The sequence below is a fragment of the Perognathus longimembris genome, chromosome 21 (assembly GCF_023159225.1).
Source record: "Perognathus longimembris pacificus isolate PPM17 chromosome 21, ASM2315922v1, whole genome shotgun sequence".
NCBI lineage: Eukaryota > Metazoa > Chordata > Mammalia > Rodentia > Heteromyidae > Perognathus > Perognathus longimembris.
In genome coordinates, this window is record NC_063181.1 from 27,658,487 (window position 1) to 27,683,559 (window position 25,073).

The 25,073-nt window shown below is 43.2% G+C and overlaps 1 protein-coding gene across 4 annotated transcripts in view; it reads left to right on the plus strand.

Moving 5' to 3' along the window:
- Window positions 1-3,552: 3,552 nt before the first annotated feature.
- Window positions 3,553-25,073, plus strand: part of Fat1 (FAT atypical cadherin 1) — a 112,963-nt gene continuing 91,442 nt past the window's right edge. Inside the window, exons 1-2 of one of the 4 annotated variants that reach the window (XM_048330854.1) lie at window positions 3,553-3,683; window positions 18,223-21,509. In XM_048330854.1, coding sequence (XP_048186811.1) covers window positions 18,242-21,509 — 3,268 coding nt within the window. In that variant the 5' untranslated portion in view covers window positions 3,553-3,683; window positions 18,223-18,241. Of the gene's footprint in view, window positions 3,684-4,115; window positions 4,355-6,234; window positions 6,422-18,222; window positions 21,510-25,073 lie in introns of those variants that run through there. The other 3 variants (XM_048330853.1, XM_048330852.1, XM_048330855.1) reach the window with 3 other exon arrangements.

Below are 25,073 nucleotides of genomic sequence, written 5' to 3' on the forward strand. Positions count from 1 at the left end.
TTTGTTTTTAAATGGTTAGCCGTCAATAGGCGATTTGTAATGATCTTCCAATGGCTATGGCTTCTAGACTTTCAACATTACAACAAAATTTTATCATTAAGGTACAGTCTTAAGGAAAGCCTCTTTATACTGAACTGGGAAGGGAGTAGGAATACTCATGATGATTTTGATTCTTAATAGATTGACTGGTTGCCTGTTCTTATGGCCCCCTTGGTTAACAGCAGTAGATTCCAGAAAAGAGCTAAATTAGATAGAAGAGTAACTGTAAGACTTTGGCAGGTGGAGAGAATTGACACTTCCTGCCACCTTCAGGAAGTGTAGGCAAGCAAGGGAAGTGCTGGATGATGAGGAAAGAACAGAGAAGGTAGGATGCTAGAAGTCAGTCAAGACTACTTAGCGTTATTTCATCCCACTGCTGTTTGTATGAATGATTTAACAGTTCACGTCTTCAAACATTGTGATTCTTCTGGGAAGGAGGCAAAAATTATATCACTGCTACCAGCTTTTATTTTGTGTATCTAAAGTGGAAACAAAATTAGAAAGTGAAAAAGAAAAGAGTTCTTTCTTGTTTTAAATGATGACTTCCCCTAGTTTTTGTACTCAGAAAAGATGTAAAACAACTACAAGGCCATGTTAAGTGAGGTTCATATTTCTTAATCATTAGACACACCTAACTCATTAAAATTTGAAACTTACATTAATTTCACTTACCACCCTGGTGATACTCAATAAATATTTGCTGAATGTGTGAACCCTTCCATGATTCTCTTCCCACCCCTCACTTCCTACATAGCTTTAAGAAGTACTTCAGTATTGGAGGCACTTCAATGCTAATATTTGAAGTACCTTTTTGAAAAAGCTATGCAGTCAGGCAGTGATGGCTCACACCTATAATCCTAGCTACTCAGGAGGCTGAAATGTGAGGATCTCAGTTCAAAGACAGCCTGGGTAGGAAAGTATGTGATACCCTTAACTCCAATGAACCCATACAAATGCTAAAAGCAGAGCTGTGATTCAAGTAGTAGAGTGCTAACCTTGAGCAAAAGAAGCTCAGGGACAGGGATTGGCAGACACACACACACACACACACACACACACACACACACACAGAGAAAACCAGGCATAAGTTTGGTGGTGCACAACTGTAATCTCAGCTACTCAAGAAGTGGAGACAAAAGAGATATATAGGGCTGGGAATGTGGCTTAGTGGTAGAGTGCTTGCCTAGCATTCACAAAGTCCTGGGTTTGATTCCTTGGTAACACGTACACAGAAATAGCTGGAAGTGGTGCTGTGGCTCAAGTGGTAGAGTGCTAGCCTTGAGCAAAAAGAAGCCAGAGACAGTGCTCATGCCCTGAGTCCAAGCCCCAGGACTGGCCAAAAAAAAAAAAAAAAAAAAAAAAAAGGAGAGATGTACAATGATAGCTCAGTTAGCTGGAAAACGTATCTGGGAAAACAAACAAACAAACAAAAAATCACCCAAACAAAAGGACTTGGGAGTGTGACTCAAAGGGTAGCTGCCCGAGGTCAATCCCCAGTCCACTTCCTAAGTATTGTTCTGACCTGTACAAACTCCATGGATACTGAACATGTGAAAAGTAGTTAGAAAGATGAAGGAGTTCCATTTTCATTTCATTTTTATGAAAGTAGACACGTGAATAATCGCTAATTACATTAAACACTGCAAGTCTAAGGGTTTTGTGAGAAGTGTTCTGCTCCTCTCACTTCAAAAACTAGCTATCTTTTAAATTAATACCATCAGAGATATGTAAATTTCTCTTGTTTGTCCAGTCTACCAGCAAAGCAAATCAACGTATACAGCAGCAGCTCAGGGAACTTTATGTGCATCATTTTGAGGATTTGCAGCCACTTTTTACTTCCAACTTATATGAAAGAAGTGAGCCTGTGTAGTTGGAGTACTGGTCTTTTAGCCAGCCTTTCTATAGTCTGCATCCTCCCCCCTAGGGTATCCAGCACCTCTGTCCTCTTCCAGCCCCTCCACTGGTCCTTTCCCATAGTCCTCCATTTCCTAGATTCCCAGAGCCCTCACCTCCCTGTCAGAAAATCTAGACACCTTAAAAGGGGAGTGGAGACAGGGCAGATGTACAGGGGGCACTCTATTAGAGATGAGGACACTGAAACTTCCAGCACTTTATGGCTTCCTGAAGCCTAAACCACACACAACCACTTCTTTTTCCCTTCTTTACTGTTTTAACCCCTGGCCTTGTTGCCTGTGTCCTTTAGGTTTTTGGTTTTTTAACTTCTTTGTCTTTCCCTTCCTCCCTAAAAGGTCTAAAACCGAACGACCAGTTAAACTGAACCAGAGATTTTACACAGGCCGAGGCAAATTTATCAGTAGGGCCTGCCTCCCGCCCCCTCCTCCCTTTCCAGGGCTCTTCACATTTTTAACGCCAATCTTTTGGGGGCAGTGTCAATTTACAAAAATGGCTCCCTCAGAATTTCATGCTGTTCGGGAGATTCACTTTATTACTTTACTGGCATTAAAAATATTCCACAGCAGATATTTTTCTGGAGCTTAAGGGCTTTACACACACACACACACACACACTCGCGCGCGCACACGCGCACCAGCGAGGCTCTGGATTGTAAATTAAACTTCCACGGGGTTTGCATTCGTCTGAATCCACGTCGCGAGGAGGAGCAGAGGATTGATTTGTGAATCAGCCACGATCACCGCGGATCACTGGTAAGGCACCCTAAACCGCGGCTCCTCCCTGCCCCTCGGATCCTCCTCCGCTTCTAAAGACACCGAGGCATTTGGGAAGGATTTGAAAATTAAAATACGGCACCGTGACTTTCAACACTTCCAAGCGCCCCCTCCCCACCGTCAGGGCAGAGCACACTAGAACTGGGGACGACCCATCGCGCTCCGAAGTTGCGAGACTCAGAGTACAAGTCGTCCGCCGGGTCTGCAGACATTTGTTTCTCGCTTGTCTGCTGGCCCGGCTAAACCCGGGGCCGGCGACCCTTGGAGACGAGTTTCAACCGCGAAGGAAGACGAGCATCACCTGCCGCCCGAGGCGTGGGAAACGCGGCTCGAGGGGGCGACGTGGGGCGGAGGGGGGCGCCCCGCGGGGCCCCGGGCCCGTACCGGTGCGGGGAGTGGGGAAGGCCCGCGCCCCGCGGAACCGGATAGGCGGACCGACGTGCGGACGACGGCGGCCGTGCACATCGCTGCGGTAGGGGAGCCCGCAGCAGCCGCAGCTGCCCCGGAGGCCGACACAGCTGGAGCACCCCTTTGGAGCTGGGGAACCTGGGGGGGGGGGGCAGGCGGGGCGCTGACGTCACCCCCCCAGCACCTCCGAGAGGGAGGGAGAGGGGAAGGAGGCCGCGAGCCGCCGCAGCTCCGGGCCGCAACTCACGCCCTGGGCGGCTGGCTGCCTGGGCATGTCCTGACAAACTTGGCTTCGCCGGGCCCTCGAGCTCTCTCCCTCCGGCTGCTTTTGCTGCTTAACTTTTCCACCTGGCCCGAGCACTCTGGAGATGCGGCCACCTGGGTCCAGGCGGCGCCGGCGGATCGCACCCTGGTGGGGGGCATGCTGAAGATCTCGCCGAGGCAAAGTTGGCGCTTCTAACACCGCACTTAACAAATATCCACACCGCGTGGGGAGCCACTGAACTAGCCGGCACGGTGCCGCGGGCCCCGAGGACTTGGATACAGTGGGTGAGTGCTTTTTGTGCAGTGAATCTCTCCGTCCCTCCCTTTCTCTCCCCCCCCCCCCTTAATTCTTTCAGTTGAAACGTAAATGAAAACACGGGGTGTTTGGTCTAGGTGAGTACAGAATGCGTGTGAGTTTTCTAAGGCTTGCACGCGCCTTTGGGTTGTGCACGGTGCGCGCATGGAGGATCTGTAATGCATAGTTTTGGAGATGCATAAAATACACCCCGCGCATTGTTTAAAAGAACTTGGGAAGCGGCGATGCCGTGTGTGAATTACTGCAAACGGAACTTGGTGTGGAGATGGTGCCCGGGGAGGGCGCATCGGGGACCCGCGTGATCTGCAGGGGCGCAGCGCCCTCTAGGCCGCGCGTCGAGCAAGGCGCGCGGCCGGCTGGATCCCGGGTTCCGCGCGGACCGAAGACTCCGACCTGCTGGAACCTCCGGGGACGGGAACACCACCGCCTGGGCTGGCCATCCCCCAGGCTGCCTCTACCACCCACCCGGTCCAGACTCCACTTAACTTCGGAAAATCCCCTCGGTTGGGCTGGATGCTGAAGCGGGGCTGGAGGAAAGGGGTTTTGTTTGGGGAACCAGCCCCCTAATTTCCTGGAGGCTCTGGGGACCGCGTTAGGGAAGACCGTCGATTTAACGGATATTTTCTCCCACTATGTGAAGGTAATTCGATAGATGATAGCAAAAACCCCCACCAACTTCCCTTTCATTGTGCTAGGATGCAGGATTGGTAAAACCGCGGCCGGGGCCGAGTCTGCAGCCTTTGACTCGCGGTGGCTCCCGGGGCAGGGAAGTGTAACTTCTAGACAACTCGGTTTTTCCGCGAGCCTGGAAAATGGGGATTTTCAAACCCATGGTCGAGACCTAGTAAGTGGCACTATTCATTAACGAAGAGCCATTTTCTCTATTTAGAAAATTCTGTGATTTTTACGTTGCAGAATGGTATCTTTGTACTTTCTGCACCCTCCCTTCTCCCTTGCGCTTCCCAAAGACCTGGTCGTGCGTCCCCCCCCGCCCCCCATCCCCAACGGCTAGCGTTGTAGTGCGGTTGTTTTATCGAGAGTTAAAATTCTGCAAAGGGAGCAAACTGGCTGAGCTTGGAGATCAGATTACCCACTTTCCAGGTGTTCCATGCATGAAATTGACCTGTAACTGAAAGTAACTCCTAGAGTACTTTGCGCAGTGGTAGCCCTGATCAGACCAGTCGTTAGATGACGGTGCTTGTATTTGCTGGCTGTGTGAGTTGGGGTGCTTTCTGAAATAGTGTACCGAGAATAGGGTGCGACGAATCAGTATGGCATGTCAGACCACGCTCCTCTTGCTAGATACCATTACTACTATGATTATTTGCAAACATTTTCTTTAAGATGGCTTAAGACATGACCATTCTAACTTAGAATTGAAAAAATATATATGTATATTTTAGTTTCTCTTGCTTCCCTCTGCTTGTCGTTCCTTCTGCAGCGCCCTCACCCGTCCCAGGGAAATCGGGTCTTTTTGTCCTGGCAATGTTCGAACCCCACAAACTTTCCACCCAACCCTCCAGCGCTCCCGGCTTCGGCGGAGACTCGGGGCTCCATCTGCGTCTGGAGCCTTGCGGGTGTCTGCGAAGGGCTCCAAGCTCCGGGGCACACAGATGGGGTGCTCCTGCGCGAGAGGGAAGCTTCCCGGAGTGGGGCGCCCCTTTCTCCACGGGCAGCTTGAACCGGGTGACTGGGTTCCCAGTATGCTAGCTCACTGGAGGACCCGAGAGCCAGGAATGCACGAGGCGGCTCGGCGGCCTTTTGTCCCGCAGACTCCAAAGTTGGGGGTGTTCGCCTGGGGAGGCCGGCGGATCCAGGAGGTCCTGGGGTCTCGGGAGCAATTCAGGACGAGGTCTGGGAAGGAAGACTTTGCATTTTCCGAAGACTTAAAAGTGCTAATTTTTGGAGGAAAAAGATTCCATTCTAATTACTTTCCTTTTCAGACCCTCGGTGGTGTAGTCTCCCTCCAAACACTAGTTGGGAATCACAGTATTCAAATGCAAATTTAGGGATTTCCTGGAGGTTCTCTTTTTTTAAAAAAAAGCACCTAAAAGGATGCTGGGGGGCTTTTTCCTAAGCTGAGCTCTACAATTTTTCCCTTTTCTTTATGAGTTAAGATCCCGTTTCCTCTTTCTAAGCAGAGAACATTCCAGGTTAACTCTTGGCCATAACTAACGTGGGCATTTGAACAAACCCCAAACTATTACTCGCAGGCTCGGGGAGATCACCTTGAAGGCTGGCCTGTTCCACTTCTGGTGCGGGGGTGGCGGCGGCGGCGGCGGGGCCGGGAGGAGGGGGCGGATCTCGGGACCCCTGGACGGGGCGTGGTCGTCCGGGTACCGCGGGCAGCTGGAGAGCTTTGGAAAAGTGGGCTCGAGTTTCTGAGCCGGGGAAAGAAGCTCCGGCAGGGGAGGGCGTGGCCACGGGCGGAGGGATATCCTCGGCGTGGAGCGCGCGAGGCCCCCGAACGGAGCGGGACGCCCGGGGCTGGGTGCGTTGGCGGCGGAGTGCGGCGCTGAGCCTGGCGCGCCGACGGCGAGCCTGGAAGACACCGGCCGCCTACCGCACCATGCGTACGTGCGGGCCCAGTGAGGTCCCCGGCAGACCCGTGCCCGGCTCAGGGGCACGCTGAAGCTTCCCGGTGCCTGCGGACATCCCCTCTCTCCCCCCACCAGAAGCGCCGTCGCCACTTGGGGTGAACTTTGCAGTAAGTTTGCTGGCGGTGAAGTTGGGCGGGAGGGGGAGCGGGCTGGGGCACAGCGCAGCGCCGCGGCGCGGCCGCCGGTGCCAGGCCGGAGCCATCGGTGTGTCCGGGAGGCGTGCAACGGGGCTGCTTCTTACTTGCAGGCTTGCGGCTCGGTGAGTTGCTCTCTCTCGGTTCTACAACTCTGGACGGGCTCCCCTAACCTAGGGGACAAGATAAAGAGCGAGGGGGGCGAGAGCTGCGCTGCAAGGCGGGGGCACTGAGCCCTCCTTCCCACTTGGAAAGTTGAGTCTGGCCGGGGAGAGCGCGGAGGCGAAGGCGGGGAGGGGGGGAATTGGCGACGTGAAGGGAATGGTAATTACCGAGGGGAGTCGGCCGCGGCGGCCGGCCCTGCCCCCGAGTCTGCTCCGGAGTCCTAGCAGGAAACCACAGCGGCGGCCGCGGGCGCAGAACCGCCGCCCGGAGCTCAGTAACTTCCCGCACGCCGTCCCCTCCTCTCCCCTCCGCGGTGACGCCCCAGCCCGCACTCGACCTCGGGGCTCTCTCATCATTTCGGCAACTTTAAAAAAAATTTTAAAATTTTTTTCCACGTAGATGAGGTGAAAGGAATGTCAGCGGCCGCCAGTGGGATCTTTGAGACGGAGGCATTCATTGGATGTGTGTGCGCGTTGTGTGTGCGTATGTGTGTGCGCGCGCGTGCGTGTGTGCGGGAGCGGGGCGCGGGGCTGAGGGTTTCAGTGCAGCTCGCGTGTGCAGATACTTCACGGGCTAGACATGGGGAAATGCGCGGTTGGGCCGTGGTTTCTCTTCCCTGGAGAAACTTGTGAGACCTCTATTAAAGGAAGAGACTCGCTCTTCAGTGCTCCCCTTCCCCATGAGTGCATATTTTTAGGAAGCTACTTTCTCACGTCTCTTAAGGATTCCCCCTCCCTGTTCACACCCCATTGAACTGGACTTGGGAAACAAGGACATAATTGTATGCGTTAGGAAAGTAAACTCGAAAATTTTCTATCCAGTTATTTTTTTTAAACGTAAGTCTAAACTGTGGTTTGTTAAGTGGCTTTTTTGTGAAGCAACTCCCTGGTGCCTGGTAGAGGAGACGTTTGTTTTTTAAACTGAGTATTTACAATGACTGTTAAAATTGAGAAAGATTTTAAAGGCGCTTAACCTTCGGTTACTTATTCACCCTTTTCAAAGCAGATTCCTAAAGGCTTCATATAATCTGTGTTTAATAGTTTCAGAAGATATTTGCTTGTGTTAAAACTACACAGTGCTTTGTTTTTCACTAACGAGTTTCAGTTAATGTATACAACACTTGCAGTTGTTACCGTGAAAAGGTGTTCTCTGGACATATTGGTGAATTCTGGTGTTTATCTTTGTCTGAAGAGGACGGCTCTGATTTCACAATTAGAATTGTCTCTCTTGTCTTGTTATGTATTTAAGCTTTACAAACACTTAAAATATTTAAAAAATATAAATAACACAAAGCTCAGCATAAGTTTGGTTTGCATTTGTGAACCCATTTCTTGAAAAGTTATATGAGCCACTTTTTGTCACAAGAAGGAAATAAGGTTTCAAGGACTTGGTAAGGTTTTGATTTGCATCCATCCATTACTTTCTAGGAATGACTGTCAGATTCTCATGTGAATGGATCATTTAAATCTATGGTAGAAATATATGCCCAGTGTGGACATTTCAGAATGAAATCCTCATATATAATTAATGGATGCTATTTTTAAGGGCAACAAAAGAAAAAGTATGACCAAACTAATAGTGTATTTATTCTCTTGAACTTCTTTGCCTTTGTAGCCCATCCATTTTAGATACAGCCACCTTTGAAGTAACCATTTCTTTAAATGATAGGAATGAAAAGAACCTTGGAGATTATCTTAAAGATCATCTGTTTTACTTTTATCACATCATCAAGTAGCTAGGCTTGTTGACTCAGGCCAGTAATCTCAGCTCATGGGAGGCTGAAAAGTTCAAAACCAGCTGGGCTACAAATAGATTTCCCACCCAAACAAACAAACCAACAGACAAAAACATTCTACTACAACTTGTTTTCCATTCAAGAGTCAGTGGTCCAAATGAAATTAAACCACTGTTTTATTACCATTGTTTTGTAGTCTATTGTTGTGTTTTAGTGACTAATTGTGGTCCAAAGGACCTGGTTAATAGAGAAACTATGGAACCTTATATGTTCCTTTCAGTTTTTACAAGTGGGAATTTAAGTAGAAAGTGCTCTTGATGCAAATTTTGTGGGTAAGGAAGTCAAGCTCTGGCCTAAGTTATTCAGTTAATTGATGTCAGTTTATCCGTAGACTTCGGAAAGGAATTTTTTAAATTTTTTAAATGAGTGGTACGTGTTAAGATCAAAATGGGGAGGGGAAATGCAATCATAAAATTCAATGCATATTCCACAAAATTAAGAAAATTTGAGGGAGGGAAGGGTTGAGTTTGGGAAGGATGAGGGAGAATGATGAATGGGAGACATTACGATTCCTTGTATTCTAATATGACTTTGTTGAATGGCAACTCTTGCCCCCTCTCTTAACTAAGAGGAGTATTTCACTTAAAAATATGCACAATTAGATTAGGAATCTCCATATTGTACATTTTAGAAGCTTTTAAAACTCATCGTTCTTTTCGTGAAAAGTCCCAGATACACATGTAACTCCAATTCTTGCTTAATCCCAAGAGTTTATTTTATATGTGGAGATAAATCTAGGAATTACTTAAATGTTTTCTATAGACCATTTCAGAAATCTTTCCTAGAGCATTCAGGCATAGAAACTGTGATATAATCCATCACACAGGCATTTAGGTGGCATCCCTATCTGGACCAAAAGCATTTTGAAGTGGTCACTGACTTCTTTTGAGACTATAAATTCAGAGCCATCTGCCCTGTTGTTGCTGGCCTGTTGCTTGTGCCTGCTGTTTTGTGGTAGTTCTAGAGGGATGGAAGTATTGTCTTTTTACATTATCCTCCCCTCCCCTGTAGTTATCTTCCTTCCCATACATAGTACCTGCCATAGTAGCACATTCCATTCTCCCTTCTTAATTCTTTATCCTCCAGTCCAGCAACTACTGATCTGGTCTGTGCCAGGCATTGGCATAGTATAAAGTGGTGAACAAATCAGATTTTCTGCATTAAGGAACTTCCAGTCTAGTGAGGGAGGATAACTAAATATTCATTTAATATTGAATGTAGCTGGGTCTGGGCTGCAGTACTCCTGCCCATGCATCCTACAGTGCTGGGATTGCAAGGGTCATACTTATTTGTTGAGATTGGGTCTCACTAACTCCACTGCCTTCCCACTGGCCTTAAACAGTAAGCTGTGATCCTCTTGATCTTTACCACCCAAGTAGCTGGGATTATAGGCATGAGGTACCACACCCAGTGGAGATATGTTTTGAAGCAAAGAAGTACCTGTGTTTGTAGACTCCTCAGAACATCGTTGTAGTGAAGGGATTGTTGGAGTTCAGGTACAGAGCTAATTTGGGGAGACAAAATTTAAGTCATCAGGATGTCTTTTTACAGGTAGGGTGTGTTTCATCTCTTGTGAGGTGTGAGCAGAAATGAAAACGGGCCATGAGAACATTTAGGGAGAGGAAGGAAGGCCAAGGACTTTATCCTGGATGACCCACTTTCCTCCTGCACATGGAATGGTCACATTCCCCACTCATTACTCAGAAGCACCTAAGTTTCCATAATAAAACCTAACTAATTCAGGAGTGGGATAAGTGGCCCTTGGTAATTACTGACTGCCCTTCCTGTGGAGCACATCATGTGAATGATTTGTCTTTGCACAGTAAAATAGATTTGGTGAGACGACCTATTTTTTAATATCTTTATTTTCTTTTTGTGCCAGTACTGGGTTTGGGCACTGTCCCTGAGCTTTTTCGTTCAAGGCTGGCACTCTACCACTTGAAACACAGTGCTACTAGGTGATTAATTGTAAATAAGAGTCTCACAGATTCTTCTGCCCATGCTGGCCTGAGCCACAGTCACTGGCTAAGTGAGATGAGCTTAAATCACAAAAGAAAGGTAAGTGGCTGGTTTATTGAATGCTCTGTGGGCAAAGCTTGCCCCGGAGTGTGTGTGCAGTGTTGAGAGATGAGAGGATGGATATTATATACTGGTCATGTCTCTCATTGAGGAGAGGAGAGAGAAGAGGCCAGGGCTGTCTCACCTAGCCAGAAATGGATGTACAGCCTTCCTTTGCCTGCTTTGAATCTTAGCTCACAATAGCACACAAGTAGGAACAGTGGTCTTTGTAATGCTTATAGAGGTGTTCTGTGGAGTTTAATAAGAGTAGATACCAGGTTTTTTAATGGAGGTCATTTAAAAAACATACTTTGCATAGCATGAGAGATTAACTTAATCTCTAGTTAACTTAAAAAGTGATAAAGATCCTTAAAACTGTATTTCACATTGTTTAAATTATGTAAATATCCAAGTATTAAGTTGTAGGAAAGTCTTGTATTTCTACTCTTGATAGTTTGAAAACTAGTCTCTGCTACATTGGAATCAGTGTATCTATCTGCTTATCACACTATATATCATACTGTCTAGCTATCATCTATCAATGAATCATGTATTAGTTATACAGGGGGAGATTTCAACATGTCATTTCCACTCAGTCATATATGTATTCCAGTCAATCTCACCCTCTATATTGCTCTTCCTTTCTCCCCTCTTTCCTAAAAGTTTCAACTGGTTTCATTGTTCTGTTTTCGTACATGCAAATAAATGACTGACTATATTCATCCTCGTTCACTCTCCTTGTTAGTTCAGCCCCCTTCTGCTAGTGGCCACCCGACCAGCAGAGCCTACTCAGAGGGTAATATTTAACTTGAAACCTGCTAGAGTAATCACATTTACTGCAGCTGCAGTCAAAACTAACAGACCTATAAGTGGAGTTTTCAGAAGAAATCTGATATACATCAAGCCTAAAGCTGCTACTTAGTTTCTCTTTCCATTTTTCCCCAAAAAATTTAACATGGTTTTAAAGGAATTAATATACACGTAGAAAAGATCTACTAGGTTTTCAGTGTAAAAATAAAACTTCTTAAAAGTATTATCTGGTTATTGTAACTTAATAGAAAATGGAAAGGTTTTGTTCCCCATTTCAATGTTTCTGGAAGTTATGAATTGTTTATAGATGAACAGGGTTTTTTTTGATGAAAGCTTTCCATATTTTTCTTACTTTGCATGATCTTAAAAATAAACACTAGTATAAATATTTTTTTAAAAAAAGTTTACATTGTGTGTATGTATGTGGTGTGTGTGTGTGTGTGTGTCCCTGTACTGGGGCTTGAAATTGGCCTTACACACTTGGTTAGCTTTTTCTGATCAAGGCTAGCACTTTACCGCTATACCTCCACTTCTGTTTTGCTTTGTTTTCTTTTTTTTTGCTGGTTAATTGGAGATAAGAGTCTCATGAACTTTTCTGCCTAAATTGTCTTTGAATGTTAAGCCTCAGATCTCAGCCTCCTGAGCATCTAGGCTTACAGGTGTGAATGAACCGGCCAGCTTATTTTTTGAACAATTTTGTGACATGGCTTTAAAAACATGATAGATTCTTTGAAGTTCTGAGGTCTTTAGAAAATACTTGAAACAAATGGGAACAAGGGCTGGAGGCAGGTTCAGAGCATTGCCGAGCCAGGTAGGAAGCCTCCTATTGTCCCGTCCCCCAGCACCCTAAGAAAAGAAGGGATATTAAAGTAAACAAGAAGCTGAATTTCAGTAGTGAATCTGTAGTAAAGCTCTCCCGGGGATGTTGATATAAGTAAGTGTGTAGGGGACAGAGCCTTGAGGGAGAACACCAAGTTCTTCCCCTCAGTGTTCTGCGGAATGAAATGGCTATTGCTTCTTTCATGTGGAGAAGACCAGAGTGACTGCTTGTGCATGAAGAAGAGGGGCCTGGCAATAATAAGTGTATCACCTTGGACAGAATTGCTACCTTGAGTGTGACTGTCCTGTCAATCAGGGGTAACACTTTGGTAATCACCAGCTTTGGGCTTAACTGTGGGAATGAACAGTTACATTCTCCACACAGACACTGGCTTCCGTGAAGAATTTGCTTTCTCAGTGATAAATTGGAGGGAGTATTTTACATGAAAGTTTCCTTAATGAAGAATTATGAGGATATTAATATCTCATTTTTTACCGGAAAAAGTTATTTTCCTCTTGTGTTTATGGATTTTTCAGAAATCTATACTAAACATATTTAAGCTTCAAAACCCAAGGTTCTTTCCTCTAAACATGGAGCTAAGTAAACACCTTTTTTTTAAAAAAAAAAAATTTATTTGCCAGTCTGGGAGCTTGAACTCAAGGCCTGAGCACTGTCTCTGGTTTCTTTTTGCTCAAGGCTAGCCCTCTGCCACTTGAGCCACAGTGCTACCTCTGGCCTTTTTTTTTTTTTTTTTTTAATAAATGTGGTGCTGAGGAATCGAACCCAGGGCTTCATGTATATGAGGCAAGCACTTTTGCCACTAGGCCATATTCCCAGCCCACACCTTTTGTTTTCAGTCTGGAAATTGTATTTTAGAAATCATGAATTGCTGAGTTCAAGTAGTGCTATCACCTTCTAAATACCAGGGTAGCCCTGGGCTAAGTGGGTTTTGAGGCTTAATTTTCACAAGCATGCACTCTAGGTAATGACATGCTTTCAAGTGAAATATTGTTGTAGCATCTTTCCACCCCCCCACACCCATTTTGCATGGAGTAACAGCCATAGTTTGATCTTTGTGTTTTGTGGTGAAATCCAAATTCATGGTTCTTGATTACATTGTGAAAGTGTTCAGTGTGTCTCCTAAGAAGCAGGTTGTTTTCTGACCAAAGGGTGGCATTAAATAATCCTAATCATGGTGACACTCTGTTGGTTAGGTGTGCAGAGTTAAACAAGGTTTTGAAAAGCCTGAGTTAACAAACATGCTTTGGAAGTTGCTGAAGTTCTGTTGCTCAGCTTTTGAGGAGCAACAGGCTCCATCCATGGTTATGTCTCCTTCCCCTCCCACCCCAGTTCTGTGTTATCCTGATTTGTGATCTCAGTCATGATGGCAGGAAAACAAAAGGAGAGGAGAAGGCTGGGATAACAACTCCCTACAAAGGCAGGCCTCAGTGACCTAACTTCTTTTCTCTAGGTTCCTCCTTTTAAGGGTTCCCCAGCCATCAGTAGCACCACAGGCTGGTGACCAAGTCTTTCAGCACATGAGTTGCTAGGGGACAGACACTTCCAACCCTTAGTCTTTGGTCTTCCCATGTTTTAGACACATAGTAGCACCATTTTCTTTGCTCAGCATCTAGTTCTTGAAATTTTCCAGGTTACTTGTTTTTCTATCTTCCCTATCCCTTCCAATGAATCAACAAATTCCAAACAGGATTTGTTGGTCCGGGCCACTTTGGCCATTTCTCTCCACTTCTGTTATTGCCATTTTGGACCAAGACACCTTGGTCTCTCGCTTGTTCCACTACAGTGCTCTCTCTCTCTCTCTATGTTCCCTGCAGTTTTTGCCCTTGCTGTCCTATATTACTCTTCTCAATAAATCCCAGAGTGGCCCATTTTTCTTCCAGGTAGATCATGCACTGCCCTGTTCAAAATCCTCTGGTGGCATCTCATTGTTTGTAGTAGTAAAATTCAGTGTCCTGAAAAGTGATTGAATAAATACATGATTAGAAAGACTACATAAATCTTGTAGAAGTCCAAGTGATTTGGTGGCATAGTTCTCTTCTTACTTATGAATAGCACAGTATAGAAAAGAGTCTCAACCAAATGAGTAAGGTCAATGTTAACATTGAAATCATGTTGGTTATGTCCCTTGATATGATGTGTCTTTGTCAACCTACCCTTTACAGAACAACTTCAGTCTAATCATCAGAAAAGTATCAAACAAATTCCACTTGAGGGCCATTTTGCCTGAGGAATTTTCTACAGAGTTTGTGATTAATACTTATCACAATTGTCAAGGATATAAACAAGGCAAATCTGAGAAACATACAGTTCAGAAGAGTTTGAGGAGACACACTGAGAAATGATTTGGGTGGGGCTTGAACTTGGGGCACTTGAGTTTCAGTACCAGTTTTTTTAGTGGTTATTTGGACATAAGATTTCCACAGACTTTCTTGCACTGATTGGCTTCGAACCATGATTCTCAGATCACAGCCTCCTGAGTAGCTAGGATTACAGACATAAGCCACTGGTTCCCAGCTTCTCTTGGTTGTATTTAAACTAGTTCTCTTTCACCAGGGTACTTTTGAGCCTTACGGGGCATTTGATAATATATGGAAATACTTGTTTTAATTGGTGACAGATGCTAGACAGAGTTATTTTGTGGTGGAGACCTGAAATACTAGCATCGGTGTCATGGGGAATCTAGGTATTATCTGCTGAAAACTGGAAAATGCTGAGGTTGACCAGCCCAGCACTTTTGAATTTAGGATTCTATTTCTCTTTGTTCCTAACTATTATGTCTTTTACCTTATTTTCTCTGTAGCTCTTACTCATCATTACTCATAAACTATTGGTTTATTTGCTTGTATGCCTTAGCTGAGAACAAGTTTCCATAACTAGGACTTGGTAATTTGGTTCAATTTTGAATCCCTACCATGTAGAACTATATTTGACTCATGGAAGAAGTTCCTTAAATATTAAAGGAATTAAATAATTTAGAGTGTGATAAAGATAACATATTTAGGCTGAAAAACAGTGGACGGTAGTAGAGAACAATGAAAACGTATGCATTATCCTTACTACCTCTTCTTGGTCCTTTGAATTAAATTAACCATACTGAAGTTTCTTTTTTATGGGCTTGGAATTCATCTCTAATTTTCAGACATACACATGCCATTTATCTGCCTCCCCTTTTAAACAAGCAAATGTCATCAGCTGTGTTTTTCCAGTCAGTATACCTCTCAATGACTTTACATATACCAACCTAAAATATTTCAAGGTTGGTTTCCAGTGGCTCATGCTTGTAATCCTAGCTACTCAGGAGGCTGAGATCTGAGGATTGCAGTTCAAAGGTAGCCTAGGCAGGAAAGCCTATGAGACACTTATCTCTAATAAGCTACCAAAAATGTGGGAAGTGCAGCTGTGGCTCAAGTGGTGGGGTGCCAATCTTGAGCAAAAAAAGCTCAGTGCCCAGGCCTGAGTTCAAGCGCAAGGACCAGAAAAAGAAGTATATATTTTAATGTGTTATATGTATGTGTGTGTCTGTATTATGTATATACCGTATTTCAAGTGCTTATAATAGAATCTTGGTATAATACCTTTCGTAAAGTGTAATCATGTCTCCTAACACAAGTGCTTATAATAGAATCTTGGTATAATACCTTTCGTAAAGTGTAATCATGTCTCCTAACACATGAGTTTCTTCAAACAGTGTTTGTTTATCATTATTTTTTTGAACATTCTTCAAAGCATTTTCTTAATATGCATATTTCATTCTTAGCTTATAAATGATTTAGAATTGAGATCCTTTCCTTTCTCTAATCTATATACCTAGTGTGGTGGTATAAGATTGTGATCTGTAGCATCTGTAGGTTGAATTGCATTGATTTTTTTTTTTTACTTCAAATTACAGGATCATTGAAAAATACTCAAACTTTTCCAACTGTTAGAACCACTGACCAGACTGATACCCTTGTAGAGATAGCTCAGTCAGAGATATTTTTTTTCTTTTTTCTTTTTTCTTTTTTCTTTTTTTTTTTTTGGCCAGTCCTAGGGCTTGGAATCAGGGCCTGAGCACTGTCCCTGGCTTCTTTTTGCTCAAGGCGAGCACTCTGCCACTTGAGCCACAGCGCCCCTTCTGGCCGTTTTCTGTATATGTGGTGCTGGGGAATTGAACCCAGGGCCTCCTGTATAGGAGACAAGCACTCTTGCGACTAGGCCATATCCCCAGCCCCGAGATTTTTTTTTCTTATTTTAGTTTGAATATTAAAGGCCAAACATCGGCATAATTTTCCTGACTTTATCTGCATAGTAGAAGGCATGCTAGCTCAAGAACAAGTGCCCAAATGCCCAAATTGACCATCATTCAGTATCAATTAAACCTCTAATTGCTTTAAGCATATCAAGTCTTTTTTTCCCCACTCCCCTAATGAAATGACTAATAGGGCAAAGTTGGCAGTGGCTGAGTTAAGCGACTATAAATTAATGTTGCCATACTAATTTCAACCTGGCTGACAAACCAGCTTCCCAGTGTGCTGTGTCTTTCACCTTTGGTATCATTCACATTTTGTGAATATTAATCTGGGAGTTACTTTGCAAGGCTAATGCTGTCCTCACCTGACAGTACTGTGGGAATTTGTGAAACTGCATTGATTTACAAGATGAATTTGTTGGCATAATAAAGAACAGTCTGGTATGTAATTGTCCTGTTCTGAGCAGGCCTCAGCCTAGTGGACACCACCTCTGTTCCCACTTGTGAAAGGTGACCCTTTGTTCAGTTTTCTCTTTTTTTCCTCTCTATCTCTGACTCTGCTGAAGTTCTGCTTCCTTGTGTGTTTTTTCCATGTGTTAGTTTTGATGACAGTACTGGTATGTGTATATCTTGTCTTCTAATAGGGGCCTCTTGGGTGATAGGTGGCTCAGGGCCTTGGAGATGGTAGACACTTTATGAACTGATGATTGACAGCAGTGCAGTAAAATATTGATGTTGTTCCTGAGATTTGCTTCTCTGACTTAGGAAAAACCTGTGCTATCCATTAGCTGGATTTGGGTTTTCATATCACAAACCTTTTCTGTATGTTCAAATTGATGTTTGAGAATCACTTGGCTACCCAACTTTATGATATAATTATTTTAGTTCCTTAAAATTGTTACATGGTTATATTGTTTGACATGAGACTAAAACTGTTATTACGGGCTGGGATTATGGCCTAGTGGCAAGAGTGCTTGCCTCCTACACATGAAGCTCTCGGTTCGATTCCCCAGCACCACATATATGGAAAACGGCCAGAAGGGGCGCTGTGGCTCAGGTGGCAGAGTGCTAGCCTTGAGCAGGAAGAAGCCAGGGACAGTGCTCAGGCCCTGAGTCCAAGGCCCAGGACTGGCCAAAAAAAAAACCCAAAACTGTTATTACACAGGGTCATATAAAAATACTGTTGAGGATTTAATCCCAAATTCCTTGTTAGAAGCTCTGCATGTTCACAGTACTATAGTAGCATCTGCCTGCAGGCTTTTTCAGCATTTTAATTCATTTTGTATAAGTAAAGGTTAACTGTTTGTCAATTATAAGAACAAAATGTAGTTGTTATTTAGTTGTTACTGCAGGCAATTTTTAATGTTCATTATGACTTTGTATGTGTGTGTATGTATTTGTGTGTGCGCTCATACACGCAAGCATGTGCGCATGTGTATACGTGCTAGTACTGGGTCTTGAATTCAGGGCTCAGACACTATCCCTTAGTTCTTTGCTCAAGGTTGGTGCAGTACCCACAGCACTACTTCTGTTTTTGTTTTGTTTTCTGGTTAATGTGAGATAAAAGTCTTATGAATATATCTGCCCAGGATGATTTCAAACCATCATTCTCAGCTCTCAGCCTCCTGGGGAGCTAGGATCACAGGTGGGAGCCACCAGCCCTTGGCTCATTTTGATTCTTGAGTCATCACATAGGAAATACAGGATCTGGAATCACTAAAAGAAGAGACTTTTAGAAGGATGTTAATTGGAGCACAAGAAAAGCTCCCAATCCATTATATTTATTTTATAAAGATGGGAAATGTATTTTTCGAGATGAACTTTTTGCTTGCTGCTTTATTTCTCCAAAGTAGTAATTCCTATTTCTCCTATTTTAGGGTTCCTGTGAGTTAAACAATGGGGAGAGATTTGGCCTTGCTTCTGCTACTGCTCCTCCTCCTCCAGCATTTTGGAGACAGCCATGGAAGCCAGAAACTTGAACAGCCTCCTTCTCTACAGTTTACGCATTTCCAGTATAACGTCACTGTTCATGAGAACTCTGCAGCCAAAACCTATGTCGGGCATCCCGTAAAGATGGGTATTTACATGACAGATCTGTCATGGGACTTAAGGTACAAAATTGTCTCAGGAGACAATGAAAACCTGTTCAAAGCTGAAGAGTACATTCTTGGAGACTTTTGCTTTCTAAGAATAAGGACCAAAGGAGGAAATACAGCTATTCTTAATAGAGAAGTGAAAGACCATTACACATTGGTCATCAAAGCCGTTGAAAAAATCACTAATGCTGAAGCACGAACAAAGGTCAGGGTGCAAGTGCTGGATACAAACGACTTAAGACCATTGTTCTCCCCCACTTCCTACAGTGTCTCCTTGCCTGAAAACACAGCTATAAGGACCAGCATCGCGAGGGTCAGTGCCACTGATGCAGATATAGGAACAAATGGAGAGTTCTATTACAGTTTTAAAGACCGAACAGACATGTTTGCTATTCATCCAAGCAGTGGCGTGGTACTGTTAACTGGTAGACTCGATTACATAGAGACCCAGCTCTATGAACTGGAAATCCTTGCTGTGGACCGGGGAATGAAATTGTATGGTAGCAGTGGTATCAGTAGCATGGCCAAGCTAACAGTTCATGTGGAACAGGCAAATGAATGTGCTCCTGTGGTCACAGCTGTGACATTATCACCATCAGAACTGGACAAGGACCCAACATTCGCAATTGTCACCGTGGAAGACTGTGATCAGGGCGTCAATGGGGAAATAGCTTCTTTAACCATTGTGGCCGGTGACCTTCATCAACAGTTTAGAACGGTGAGGTCCTTCCCAGGGAGCAAGGAATATAAAGTCAAAGCCACTGGTGGCCTTGATTGGGACAGTCATCCTTTTGGATACAATCTGACCCTCCAGGCTAAAGACAAAGGAACTCCTCCTCAGTTCTCTTCAGTCAAAGTGATTCATGTGGCTTCTCCACAGTTCAAAGCTGGCCCAGTCAAGTTTGAAAAGGATGTTTACAGAGCAGAAATAAGTGAATTTGCTCCTCCCAACACACCGGTAGTCATGGTCAAAGCCATTCCTAGCTATTCACATTTGAGATACATCTTTAAAAGTGCACCTGGAAAAGTGAGGTTCAGCATCAATCAAAACACTGGTCTCATTTCTGTTTTAGAACCAATCAGAAGACAGCAGGCATCCCATTTTGAACTTGAAGTATTGACAAGTGATAGAAAAGCCTCCACCAAAGTCTTGGTTAAAGTCTTAGGTGTCAATAGCAACCCGCCGGAATTTTCTCAGACAGCCTACAAAGCATCCTTTGATGAGAACACACCCATCGGTACTACTGTTATGAGTGTGAGTGCTGTAGACCCTGACGAGGGTGAGAATGGGTATGTGACTTACAGCATTGCAAATTTAAATCATGTGCCGTTTGTGATCGACCATTTCACTGGTGCTGTGAGTACTTCAGAAAACTTGGACTATGAGCTGATGCCTCGGGTTTACACACTAAGGATTCGAGCATCAGACTGGGGCTTGCCTTACCGCAGGGAAGTTGAAGTTCTGGCTACGATTACGCTCAATAACTTGAATGACAATACACCCTTGTTTGAGAAAATAAACTGTGAAGGAACAATTCCCAGAGATCTAGGAGTGGGGGAGCAAATCACTACCGTTTCTGCTATTGATGCTGATGAACTTCAGTTGGTACGATACCAGATTGAAGCTGGAAATGAGCTAGATTTATTTGACTTAAACCCCAACTCTGGGGTTTTATCATTAAAGCAATCTCTTATGGATGGCTTGGGTGCAAAGTTGTCTTTTCACAGTCTGAGAATTACTGCTACAGATGGAGAAAATTTTGCCACTCCGTTATATATCAACATCACTGTGGCTGCCAGTCGCAAGCCAGTAAACTTGCAGTGTGAGGAGACGGGTGTTGCCAAAATGTTGGCAGAGAAACTCCTGCAGGCCAATAAGTTACACAGTCAGGAGGAAGTGGAGGATCTTTTCTTTGATTCTCATTCTGTCAATGCTCATGCCCCACAGTTTAGGAGTACTCTTCCAACTGGTATTGAAGTAAAGGAAAACCATCTTGTAGGTTCCAGTATAATTTTCATGAATGCTACAGACCTTGACTCTGGCTTCAATGGGAAACTGGTGTATGCTATTTCTGGAGGAAATGAGGATAGTTGCTTCATTATTGACATGGAAACAGGAATGCTGAAAATTTTATCTCCACTAGACCGTGAAACAGCAGACAAGTATACCCTGAATATTACTGTATATGACCTTGGCATACCACAGAAGGCAGCTTGGCATCTTCTACACATCACCGTCCTTGATGCCAATGACAACCCACCTGAGTTTTTACAGGAGCATTATTTCATTGAAGTGAGTGAAGACAAGGAGATAAATAGTGAAATCATCCAGGTTGAAGCTACTGATAGAGATCTAGGCCCCAATGGACATGTGACCTACTCCATTCTTACTGACACTGATAGGTTTTCAATTGACAGTATGACTGGTGTGGTTAAAATTGTTCAACCTTTGGATCGAGAAGTCCAGCATGTGCATTACTTAAAGATTGAAGCCAGGGACCAAGCTAAAGAAGAGCCCCAGCTGTTTTCCACTGTGCTTTTGAAAGTATCACTAGGAGATGTTAATGACAACCCGCCCAAGTTTATTCCACCTAATTACCGTGTGAAAGTTCGAGAAGATCTGCCAGAAGGAACCATAGTCATGTGGTTAGAAGCCTATGATCCCGATTTAGGTCAGTCTAGTCAAGTGAGGTACAGTCTTATGGACCATGGAGAAGGACACTTCGATGTGGATAAACTCAGTGGAGCAGTTAGAATTGTACAGCAGTTGGACTTTGAGAAGAAGCAAGTATATAATCTCACCGTGAGGGCCAAGGACAAAGGGAAGCCAGTTTCTCTGTCTTCTACTTGCTATGTGGAAGTTGAGGTGGTAGATGTGAATGAGAACCTACACTCGCCAGTGTTTTCTAGCTTTGTGGAAAAGGGTGTGGTGAAAGAAGATGTCCCTATTGGCTCATCAGTCATGACAGTATCAGCCCATGATGAGGACACAGGAAGAGATGGGGAGATCCGATACTCCATTAGAGATGGATCTGGTGTTGGTGTTTTCAGGATAGATGAAGAAACAGGTACACGTTTTATTGCTCTAGTTTGGTATACGTTCTCAAAAATATATAAAATATATATACACACATACACACATGTATATATATGACATATATAAGACAAGACATATACATTACGATTACATACATTGCTTATATACAAGATATAGTTTATATAATATATAATATACACAACATAGTATAATATACATATAAAAGTGCATATGCATGTTTTTGGTCCTCTGGTATGTAAATATGCTTATATATAGAAAGCCATGAAGATGGAATCAAAGGAACCTGAATGACCACAAGTAAAAGACAATTAAAATTGTTACTACTACTGATAGTGATTTCTAAATTTGTACTCTCTGTTGTGGTTTTGTTGTTAACTTCAGAAGCCCTTGGGAGAAGCTTAAAGGCCATCATACTTGCCAGCTTCTACTTAACACAACACTAGTGTCATTTGGCATGCCATCCAGAGGATATTGCACACCTGAAAAATTGTGCAATGACTCACAAGATTATATGCTAAAATTTCTATAATGTGATCTACTTTTCTTCTAAGTTTTATTTTCGAGGCCAGTGTAGGAAAGTACAATGTTGAAGGGCAAAGACTTGGCTTGGAATCCTAGCTCATTCAGTTGATAAGACATGGTCTTAGATAAGTGAAATACTTGTTAAAATGATCTTTTTACATCAGTAAAGTGGAGACATTCAAAATTACAAGATTTCTGTGAGGATATGGTAGAACAACATGGAAAAGCCCCTAGTATGTGTTCGATTTAGTAATATATTTGGAAATGGCAGCAATGGTTTGTTACACTGGTCTTTTTCAGTGTCCCCTCCTCTAGCTGCATAGACTGTCAGTCTCCCTGAGGGACTGTGAGCCTGCCATAATAGGCTTCAGCTCAGGTTCTATCTCAGCACCTTGCAAAAAGCGCCTGGTACAAGGAACCTTCTTAATAAATGCTACAGGGATAAATGAGGCTTGGCTTTGACTGTCCTGCTCTTTGAGCATGGTAGAGAGCAAAACTGAGAAATGACAGCACTCATCAGCCCTAAATGAGTTTCAGTTTACTATCAATGTTTGCTTTCTAGATCTCTTCATCCTAAATGATACCTACTGTATTACATTAAAGTGTTTATGTTCAAGTAATACCCCCCCCACACACATCCCCTTTAGTCAACACTCATCCTAGCATCTAGTCAACACTCCACCAGCATCTAAAGGTGTATAGTACATGACAAAAATTTAATTGTCATAGAAACAGTTACTTGGACACTAATGGTTTTTATTGTGCTTCTAAAAATTTAATGGATATTTGTGGGGGGGGGGGCGTGATGAAGGGGGGTCCTTGGGCTTGAACACAGAGCCTGAGCACTGTACCTGAGCTTTCGTGCTCAAGGCTGGTACTCTACAACCATAGCTCTGTTTCCAAGGGATTCCTTTTCTAATTGATTATATACCACTGTATATGAGATATAAAAAGCCTACAGGTTATATATCAGGTATCTAAAGTTCTGTTTAATTCAAGAAGTAGTAGCACAGTCAATAGTGTTTGGCAATCACTCATCAGAAGAGTAGAATGCTGTATTGTTTGTTTATGCATATATTAGAATTTCAATTCTAATATACAATTCTAACATAGGAAAATACTCAAAAGCTAAAGCTAAAATTATGATGTGGTTAAGTAAATTTTCTAAGAATAATTATTCTCAACTCTTTTCTCTGGGTAGGTTTCCAAGCCTATAAAGACCTGTTAGAGTTGAGTCAGAAAATAGAACCTGAGTCTCAATTTACATTCTCTTTGTAACTCAAATTATATAAGCTTTGTCTTTTTTTCCCTCTTTCATGTGAAGGGTATTTTTATTGTTGCTTTTTAAAGAATCATTTAGAAACTAGTATTTTTCAACTATAAATGTAAGGAATTGTGTTATTCTTACTATGGAGAAAAAAAAAAACTAGAAACAGAAAAGGAAACAGCCAGACAAATGAAGGTGAGCCTTTGAGTAGACGTACAGTCGTTTTCAGAGCTGAAAGGCAGTGCCAGACCTTGATGGTAATTTAGTGGGAGGGTAGAGGTGGTGTTGGGATTATGGGTAGGGTGGTTAGTAAGTTATAACTGTCATGCATTTGTATAAGTAAATGATTTTAATTAAAGATGAGAGGAAGAAGCTGAAAACGTCTACATCACTTATTCTCTGGCTTTTGCTTGACAGAGGAAAGTACTTAGCCTGTAGTAGATTTAGGTTTATGCTTTTAGAAATTGACTAAATGATATAATGATATCGCATTACATGATAAATTCTTAGGAGTAGAATTATCTGCCCAAATTAGTGTAGAGATTCCAAGCCAGGACAATTGATATCATAGAATTCCATTAGGAAAAAATCAGTATGTGTTATGCCGTAGAAATGCTAAAAGTAGGCAAGCTAATTCCTTTTTTTTAAATTGGAGTTTAATTTTTAAGGCAGTGTAAAAGTGGGGAGGAAGAGCTGCCCCATGATGAAAAGTGGAGGCAATTTGGGGGTACTGGTGAGCACCACACAGAGTGTAAGAACAACTCAGTGAGAATTGGCATTGGTCTGGCACAGTTCTGCTTATTTCTGGATTGTTACTCCCTGCTCATTTCCCAGCTCACTAGGCTCTTTCTTTCTTTAACACTGGTGCATTTAATAATGGCCCGATTGATTCAAGTTGGGCAGAATGACTTTGGTTTTGGAGAGCAAGAATCTACTCATCCACTAGCTTTAGGCTAATATGAGCAAATTTTTGTGGTGGTTTAACTATTTTAAAATTGTGAAATATTATTTTACATACTTTTCACAGACCAGCAATCTTGAATGTAGTTCGGTTTTAATAGTCTTCATTTTTCCTCTTTAAATTGGTTTATATTTGAAACATCCACTGGAAATTTGGTCCTTAAGAAATAGAAATTGTATGGATCACCGAAAGCATGTCAGTCACCACATGCATGCTCCTGCTAGCCCTGGCTTTTACACATATTTTGCTAATGGACTTTGTAGGAAGGTGACTTCAAATTGCTGTGAGGGGATGACCATCATTTATTTGCTCATCTGAAAAGCTCTCCTTATATCGTATTTTTTCCTCAGAAAGTCCCTTAGGTACCAATGAGTAGCTCTGACAAATCCATTACCCACATCATTGCTCTTCCATTTGAGATGAAACATTATTTGGAAAGTCGATCTGAAAGTCTCAATACCAATCTCCAGAGCTGTAATTAAGATTCCTTAAATTTCTCTCCTCAAAATCTGCAGTGGAGATTTTGAGGTAGGTTTTTCAGCAGTGTTAGTGGAGTATCTCTGATGCATGTGAAAGTTCACATGTTGTAGATTTTGTTTTGCCTGGCCTTGCATTTCATTTTAGTTTTACATTTGTATCCAGTTTGTTTTATCGTAGGTTTCAAAGTTAAGCAGAAAAGAATTGAGCCGCTCTTACATATTTGTGGGATCAATTCTGTTTGGTCTTGGCTAATAGATATCTATTGAGCACATTAATTTTACTTGAGAATTAAGCACTTACTCCCTTGTTAACTGTTAAAACTAAGGTAGTTTTAGAAAAGAAAT